Source organism: Ochotona curzoniae, unplaced genomic scaffold, assembly GCF_017591425.1.
Source record: "Ochotona curzoniae isolate NIBS_2020 unplaced genomic scaffold, NIBS_Ocur_1.0 patch437, whole genome shotgun sequence".
Lineage (NCBI taxonomy): Eukaryota > Metazoa > Chordata > Mammalia > Lagomorpha > Ochotonidae > Ochotona > Ochotona curzoniae.
The window spans coordinates 661,688-670,912 of NW_024467014.1; the positions used below are offsets into that span (position 1 = coordinate 661,688).

Sequence of the window (9,225 nt, forward strand, 5' to 3'; positions counted from 1 at the left end):
CGGCCGCTTGGGGAGTGAACCATCGGACAGAAGATCTTCCTCTCTCTCCTTCTCTCTGTATACCCGCCTTTCCAATGAAAATAAATAAATCTTTTAAAAAGAAAAAAAAAATACACTGTTTCTTCCTCACCTAGTAATTTTTAAAATTTCTTTTTAATACATTTTATGAGAAAAAAACACAGAGAGAGCAAGCATGAGAGCGGGATCTTCCATGCCCACCTCAGGTGCCTACCAGCTGTCAGGGCTGCAACAGGCCGAACAGGCTGAAGCCGGGAGGACTGACCCAGGTCCTCCTTGCAGACGGCCACCTCCGTGGGCCTCCAGAGTGCCCCCCTCCAGCAGGAAGCTGGACTCGGGGCAGAGGCAGGACTTAGATCCAGGCACTTTGCTAAGACATTCGGGTACATCCAGCAGCATCTTAACCACTCAATAAATGTGTGCCTACGACTTGCCTTTTCTCAATCAATGTAGCTGTTAGAAAATTTAAAACAATTTTTTTAAAGATTTATTTTTATTGGAAAGGCAGATATACAGAGAGGAGAGGCAGAGAGAAAGATCTGTGCACTGATTCACTCCTCCAGGGGTTGCAAAGGTCGGAACCACGCTAATGCCAAGCCAGGAGCCTGGAGCCTCTCCCAGGTCCCCCACACGGTGTAGAGTCTCATGGGCCGTCCTCAACTGCTTTCCCAGGCCACAAGCAGGAAGCTGGATGGGAAGTGGGGCCACTGGGATTAAATCAGCACCCATATGGAATCCCAGAGCATGCAAGGCAAGGACTTTAACCATTATGCTACCGCACTGGGCCAAGAAAATTATAAATCCTGCATGGTTTACATTTTGATTGGATAGTAGTGTAAACACTTCAGAATATTCCCTGACAATACTAACTCAAATTATTACGCTTACTAGTCAAATTAGATAATTCCAAGAGCCTAAGACAAACTCCTAAAATAACTCTTCACAATAGGATGTCTTGACTTAGCTTAGCTGATCCTGTTCATGCTATGAGAAAGTGAGAAAAATCAAAGAGGGAAAACAGCCCGTCCAAAAAGTATTGAAATCAGCCACTTCTAAATCCTATTTCAGATTTAAGGTTACCCAAAATAAGTCCGTCATTCTCAATGACTACCCTGAGCAAATGCCAGGGAGGTTTTCTCATTCCAGCAACTGCTGCACATATAATTGCAGGCAAAATGTCAAATCAATTCTCTAAAGGTTGTGTAACCTATTCGTGATAAGATATTGTCAAGCCCTGGACCACCTCATTATGCACCCGCTTCTTTCGGAGTTCAAGAGCGACCTTCTTACCCTACCAGGCTGCTGACTGGTTCTCTTCAGCCCCACAGGATCTGTACGTTAAGTACACTCCTTGGTAACCTGAAAGGTACGGTGGCCCGGAGCAGGACAGCTACAAAAGGGACAAGAGAGAAGACAACTGAGCCAACCCTGCAGCTGCCTTACACCCTATTTTCTCTCTTTGGACCAGAACCTGTTGTTAGGTTAAAGGTAAATCTAACCTGGTGTCATGTGTTGAACTGACACTAAATTATTCAAGTCAACAGTAAATCTCAGCCAATAAAATCCTGCCTGGCAGCCACAACTTAATCTGTGGCTGGCTGGACACATCCAGGTACACCTGTCCGGGGCCAGGAGAGCTACAGAGCACATCACCACAACGATCATTCCTCCTGGAATTCCGCTACCAAGGTCAAAACTTACAGCTTCTAAGCCTTAGGAACTAGCACAGCAGAGGCACCCGGAACTCTCAGCACATACTGCCTACAACTTCAGCCACCGCCTCTAACCCACGCAGACAGTACACCTCACTGTGGCAGGCTCCGGCCAGCACTGTAGCACATCAAGCTGAGCTGCTGCCTGTGATGCTAGCAGCCCCTAAGGAAGCACCGGTTCGAGTCCCAGGCACTGCTTCAGATGCAGCTCCCTGTATATGTGCCTGGGAAAGCAACGGAGGACAGCCAAAGTACCTAGGCCCCTGCCACCTCTGTGGAAGACCCATATGGAGTGCCCAGCTGTCGCAGCTATTTGGGGAGCGAAGCAGCGAATGGAGGATAGCGATATTGGTATCCCTTCCTCTCGCCCTTCTATGTCACTCTCCCCTTCAAATAAAGAACTCAAGCTTAAAAAAAAGACTAATCAAGTTAATGCTTTGCAAGGTAGATCCAGTGTCTTGCTAGGTACTAGCCTAGCAAGAGTAATATGCTACAAATCAAAGCTCCAGAATAATCCACATCACCATCCCTCTAACCCCGGCATCAAATGTGTTATTCACCAACTGCACCAAAGTTTAATGAAAATGTACAGTACACCTTCAAGAATGGTTAACAGCTCACAGATGTAATTCAATAAAATAGCAGACAACTTTGCCACAGAGCACACGTGCAACCAAAAGGTGGGTATGCAGAGAAAATTCAAGTATCAAATTCTGTTTAAGACATAATTACAAATATAAATGAGAACCGAGAGTAATACTTTACATGCAGCTATTACCAGCCTGTTTTCCTCTATGAAACCACTAATAGCCTAATAAAAGAAATATGCCAACCAGACAGCGCAATTGTTTAGAAACCACCCTCCCAGTGCTTCCCCTTACACATTCCCAAGGGTGCAATCGCCCCGTTCCCCCATCTCCCCCGAGTTTCTAAACCAGTACCTAACACTGTTTAAGAATGACCTGACTGCACAGGTTTTAACTGCTGGCATGGGAAAAGAAAAATGAAGACTACTTACTGCACATGTATTACTTCAAATGCCTCTGGCTTCAGGTGCCAACTGTGATCTTTTCATTAAACGACAGAGAACAGCCTGGGATGCCAGTGACGCGTCTGTGACCCAGGGCCATTCCCGGCCTGCTTAGTGTCTACTCCAGACTCGGGGCCCGTCCCCTCTCCCCGTCTCCCTTCTCACACCCACTACAACCAGACCCGAAACATATTCACATCTAATCATGCTGATGTGTGGCCCATCAGCCACTCAAAACAATAGCTAACTGAATCAGCGTCACCTGAAAAGGACGCGTGTGTTTTTGCTCTGTTCTGGGATTTTAAAAAAAAGCAAAGATTCTTTTAGAAGGAGGCTGTATTTAGTGACGCTAAAGGCTTCTCTAGAACCTTCCAAAACCCCGGACCCAACAAGAAAAAGCAACATCTAAATATCCATCTTTTAGACCACAAGGTTGAAATCAACTACAAGTGCATTCTGGCCACCCAGGAGAGGAAAGCAAATCGCTCATGGGCCACAGTAAGGCCAGCAAGCCCACAGCACAGCGAAAAACCAAGTCCTTTCACTGTGCTGCCCCTGACACCCAGCCTCGGCTCTCCAGGCTTGCTGTAGGCCTGATTCAGAAATGCACGTTCACACACAAGCATCACCAAAAAAAAAAAAAAAAAAAATCAATAAAATATCATCTGGCAATCCATTAAAAAAAAGTAACCGAACAGATTGCACCTGCCCCCCAAATCTCAAAGAACGAGTGGAAAGGATGCTTCCTAAGAAAAGCCATCGGCCTCAAGGTTCCCCAAAACTGAACCCGCAACTTGTACCTGCGTCTCACTATTGGAAAAATATATACACATGTATATTTATCTCCCCCCCTCAAATTTCCAACCTGTGTAAGCGCCAGGAAGGAAGTCCCCCCGGTCCTCGCATGGCGGTTTTTTGGTTTTTTTTTTTCTTCCCTCCTTTTCTCGGCTAGCTCTGGCTTTCTAAGTCTCCCAGCTCTGTCAGTTCATCCATCCCCGGGGCCTAAAGTCCACTCAGGAGCAAGAAAGCCATCCCAGGCGCGCCCCGCAAGACAACGCCAAACCCGGACTTGAGGTTCGCAGGCGCGATCACGAGGCCGCGCGCGGGAGGCCGGGGGATGGGGGGGGGAGACCAATTTCCAAAACTTAACTTGCCGGTTTAATTTAAATCAAAAAGCGAGAGAGAGAAAAGCCCAAGAATCCCTGCTCTCCTCCCCCGGCAACCTGGGCCAACTTGGGGAGCTGATGGGGGGCAAAGCACGCTCCTCCACCGCGAAGGCCCCGCCGATAAAGTGCGCGGCTTTGGGGGTGGGGGTGGCGGAAAGGATGGAGGAGGGCGCGCGGGCCCCCCGTTTCGGCGGGCGGCCGGACGCGCTGACAGCTGTCCCTCCACCCCCACCCCAAGCCATCCACCCTCCCCAGGCGCGGGCCCCCCGCCCGACCCCCCAGCCCACGAGCGATCTGGGCCGGCGTGCGGCTGTGGAAGGATACTCTCGCGTGCGGAAGGCCTCCTGAGTATGCGGGATGGTGAAGAGCGGCTCCTCTCCAGGCAGCGGCTTCACCAGCGGAAAGGGCTTGCGGCCCAGGAGCGGCGCCATCGCGGCGGCGGCGGCGGGGAAGGCGGGCGACGGGGATGGCGCGGCTCTCGGCCGGCCCGCAGCGGCCCAGCACGGCCCGGAACGAGCGCTTGGGTCCCCGGGAGGCGGCGAAAGGGGGGAAGGGAGGGGTGAGAGGGCGGCGCGAACTCAAGGCTCCCTCAGGGCTCGGCGCGTCCGCGCGACAGCCATGGAGCGCCACGCCAAGGGCCGCACGAGCTCCCCGCACTCCCCCTCACGCACACCGCGGCGGCGGCGGCGGCGTCTCCCAGGCACCCTTCGGCTCCACCTCCCCCACCACCGCGGCGGACGGCAGTCACGACTCCCTTCCTCTGAGCGGCACCGGGAAGGAAATTATTGAAAAATGGCGGGAGATTCCCCTCCTCCCCTCCCGCCGAGCCGGCGCGCACACTAACTTGCTCCCCTGTGGCGCCGCTGCCGAATGCTCCAATAGGCGGAGAGCTGCGCGGCGCTCGCCTGCTATTGGTCCGGCGCGGCTGCCGCTCTCCGCCGGGGGCCCGCCCCCTCGGCCGCGTCGAGTTGGGTTGCGGCGCACTTGGAGGGCAGTCTGAAGAGGTGAAAGGTCACGTTATGTAAGCCGCCGGTGACAGGCGGGCGTCGGGGGGGAACGGGGAGGGAGAGGGCCGAGCGCAAAGTCGGGCCGACGACTGGGAACCGAAAGGCCGAGAACTCCCGGGGGCAGCGCCTCACACACACAACTGCGCCATCTGTCACTAACGGGCGACACCGACATCCGGGCACCGCTGTCCGAGTGGGGCGCCCGGGCGGGAGGGGGAGGGGCAGCGCGCGGCCAGGGGCTTTGTCTTTCCACTGGGCGCTCCGCCCCTTCTTAAAGGCGCTGCGCTCGGCCACGCCCGGCGTGCGGGATGGGGGGGACGGGGATGAAAGGGTGCGGGCGAGTGGGGCTGGGCTTCCAGGAGGGAGCTGGTGAGAAGTGACCCCAGGACGTGCTGCCGAAGGAGAACTTGAACCCTTTCAGCCTTGCTTCCTACCCGCCCGCCCCACCTTTCCCATCGCACCCCCTTCCCAAAAGTTAACTTGCTCGGGATGCGCGTTCCAAGGGCTTCCTGGAAAGCATCAGGCACAGAAAACCTGCTTGAAGGAAAAAGAAAAATACGTTAAGGGGGTTGCATGAGATTGAGGGTGAATCTGGTCATCCTGTTAAGCGCCCTCCTCTAGGCGTTCCTGCGTGCTGGGTGCAGCTCACGGACCTGTAACGGGAAAGTAAGACACAACACAGTGCCCTGAAGAAAAATTTAAACATCATCTCAGCTGTTAATGAGGAGAGCTTTACAAAGTGCGCCGTCGGGAAGCAGCGCCATCCGCGCCTGGACGGGTGCGGAGAGGTGCCTGCGACATCCTCCAGGTCTGAGAGGAAGCTGGGGTTTGCGACACCCAAAGGCCCTGGGGTGGAGTTCCTATCTCCCAACTCCCCTGGCAGCGGGAAGGATGGAAGAAGGAGCATTAGGAGAAAGAAGTAGCAGATGGGCGCTCTCTCTAGTGAATCGGAAAACACCACACTGCAAAACTGAGACCCCACGTGTCCATGGCCCATAGCCTTTCTCAGGTCCCTGGGCTACAATGTAAGGTGTCGCTGAATAAAGCCTGCAGCTGCCTGTCTCCTCTTCCTCTCCCTTCAGGGAAAGGCCACTCCCACCCTAAAGGCCGATAAGTTCCAAGATGGATACCATCTCTAGGAAGCCTCTGGGTAAGACCTTGCAGGAAGGAAAGTATTTCGAGAGAAATGGAAACAAGCCTTCTCTCATGGGAAGTGGCATTGGAGGTCACCGTGGAAGAGTTGCCCAAATGGAAAAATGAGGAAGGAACTTTCTAGATGCAGGTGGTTACCTTCAGGACACCATAAGGAACTTGGGACACAGGCCATCCCATCATGACACCAGTTCGAGTCCCAGCTGTTCCACTTCTCATCTTGCTCCCTGCTAATGCTCAGGGAAGGCAGCCAGCAGATGGCCCAGATGCTTGGGGCCCTGCCACTCACATGGGAGACCCTGATGGAGTTTTCGGCCAGGCTGAGTTCTAGCAGTGGGAAGCTTTTGTATTTTTTTTTCAAAGATAAGCCTGGGGGGAGAAGGAAAGGGGAGCACAGTGTTAATGCCACACCCTGAGATGCCAACATCCCACTGCAGAGTGGCAGCTCAGGCGCCAGCTGTTCTGCTTCCCATCCAGCTCCACACTTACACATGCGGGGAAGCACCAGGTGATGGCTCAAGTGCTTAGGCCTCTGCAAGGCTCATGGAAGACCCATGATGTTCCTGGCTCCTGGCCTCAGTCTGGCTCAGCGTTGCCTGTTGACATCTGGGGAGTGAGCCAGCACTCTGCCTTTCAAGTAAATGAACATTACTTTTTAAATCAATTATTATTATTTTGGGGGCCCAGCACAGTAGCCTAGTGGCTAAAGTCCTCACCTTTCACACCCAGGATTCCATATGGGTGCTGGTTCTAATCCCAGCAGCCCCGCTTCCCATCCAGCTCCCTGCTTGTGGCCTGGGAAAGCAGTCGAGGACAGCCCAAAGCCTTGGCACCCTGCACCTGTGTGGGAGACCCGGAAGAAGCTCCTGGCTTCGGGTTGGCTTAGTTCTGATCACTGCTGCCACTTGGGGAGTGAACCATTGGACGGAAGATCTTCTTTTCTGTCTCTCCTCTCTGTATATCTGACTTTCTGACAAAAGTAAATAAATCTTTAAAAAATTTATTTCGGTGCAAAAAAAATGAAATCCATGTGTTTTTTACACTTGGTCTTAGCCAAAAGGCCGAGAAGCGATGTGTTTTTTAATACTACATATTTTTTCAAACTATTATTTTTATTTGAAAGATTAGCAGAGAGAGAGAAATGGAAATATTCCATGCACCGATTCCCTCCCTACATGGCTCCAGAGCTGAGCTGATCCAAAGCCAGGACTCTTCCAGGTCTTCCATGTGGGTTCAGGGTCCCAAGGATTTAAACCATCCTCCATTGCTTTCTCAGGTCACAAGCAGGGAGCTGGATGGTAAGTGGAGCAACCGGGACACAAGCCAGTGGCCGCATGAGATGCTGGCACCTACAGGTAGACGATTAGCCAATTAAGCCATAGCACTAGCCCCATCAAGCTGTGAAAAATAAGTTTCTGTCTTACAATAGGGGAAAAAAACAAACTAGAATATGATTTACTGGGCAAATGGCCTCCACTTCCATGGTTCAAATGAATAAAACACCCCACTAGCAGTGAGGCTAATTAACACAGAATGTAGCTTTTCTAAAAAAGATTTATTTATTTTTATTGGAAAGGCAGATATCCAAAAGTAGGTGACACAGAGAGGAAGATCTATGCAGTGGTTCACTCCCCAAGCAGCCGCGACAGCCAGAGCTGAGCCAATCCGAAGCCAGGAGCCTGGAGCTTTTTCCAGGTCTCCCACGCAAGCACAGAGTCCAAATATGCCGTCCTCCTCCCCCCCCCCTTTTTTAAGATTTATTTATATTTATTAGAAAGGCAGATTTACAGAGTGAAGGAGAGCCAGGGCCAAGATGTCAAAATCTTGTGCTTGGATAGGCATTGGGCTTTGTGGAGACTTCAGTGAGGAAAGATAAGCAGTTCTTAATTCTAACTTCCTGTGAGTGAAGGCAGTGGGGACAGCTGTTATCCATGTCCCTCCCACAGTGGGGACCTGGATGGAGTTCCTGGCTCCTGATTTCAGCCTGGTTTAGCCCCCACCATCCTATGTGTGCATTTGGAGAAGTGAACAAGCAGATGGTCACTTTATCTTTGCCCCTGTCTCTGCCTTTCAAATAAATAACAATGCAAAGTTGCATCCTGGACCCAACACTGTAGCCTAGTGGCTAAAGTGCTTGCCTTGCACTCCCCCGATCCAATATAGGCACAGGTCCGTATCCCAGCTATTCCACTTCCCTTCCAGCTCCTTGCTTTGTAGCCTGGAAAGCAATCCAGGATGGTTCAACACCTTGGGACCCTGCACCTATGTGGGAGAGACCCAGAAGATGTTCCTGGCTCCTGGGTCTGGATTAGCTCAACTCTAGCTGTTGCAGCTACTTGGGAAGTGAACCAGCACATACACACACAACACACACACACAATTAGCCACCATAGAACCAGGTCTCCCATGTGGTGGCAGGGGCCCAGGTACTTGCACCATCTACTGCTACTTTCCCAGACCCATTAGCAGGGAACTGGATCCGAAGTGGAACAACTAAGTCTGGCACAATAGCCTAATGGCTAAATCCTTGTCTTGTAAGTGCCGGGACCCCATAAAGGTGCCAGTTCTTGTCCCAGCTGTCCCACTTCCCATCCAGCTCCCTGCCTGTGGCCCGGGAAAGCAGTCGAGGAAAGTCCAAAGCCTTGGGACCCTGCACCCGTGTGAGAGACCCAGAAGATGCTCCAGACTTCTGGCTTCAACCTAGCTCAGCTCTGGCCGTTGCAGCCATTTGGGGAGTGAACCAGTGGACAGAAGAGCTTTCTCTCCTCTCTGTAAATCTCACTTTCTAATAAAGTAAATAAATCTTAAAAAAAAAAATAGTGGAGCAGCCAAGGACTTAAGTAGCAATACTCTGATACTCATACAGGATGCTGGCATCGCGGGCAGCAGCCTCCTGTGCTGCACTACCATGCTCCTCAGTGTGAGTCTGGCTTCTCTCTCTGACCCTTCCAGCCCTAGGATAAGGCTCAACTGGATAAGGCGCATCCCACCTAGAACCTTCAGCTCTTTCCCCTGAATGCTCAACCACAATCCACGGGTACATTTAGTTATGTGAGCTCGTTGGTATTGTTCCCTTAAAATGTTAATGTTGTGTTTATTTGTTGAAAGGCAGAATGACACACAGAGGCGGCGGCAGGAGG

General features: G+C 51.9%; 1 protein-coding gene across 2 annotated transcripts in view; it reads right to left on the reverse strand.

Annotated features, from left to right (window-relative positions):
- Positions 1-4,707, reverse strand: part of LOC121168013 (tyrosine-protein kinase BAZ1B) — a 49,680-nt gene extending 44,973 nt beyond the window's left edge. For both annotated transcript variants that reach the window (XM_040997771.1, XM_040997770.1), the window contains exon 1: positions 4,251-4,707. In XM_040997771.1, coding sequence (XP_040853705.1) covers positions 4,251-4,357 — 107 coding nt within the window. In that variant the 5' untranslated portion in view covers positions 4,358-4,707. The remainder of the gene's footprint in view (positions 1-4,250) is intronic.
- Positions 4,708-9,225: the final 4,518 nt, after the last annotated feature.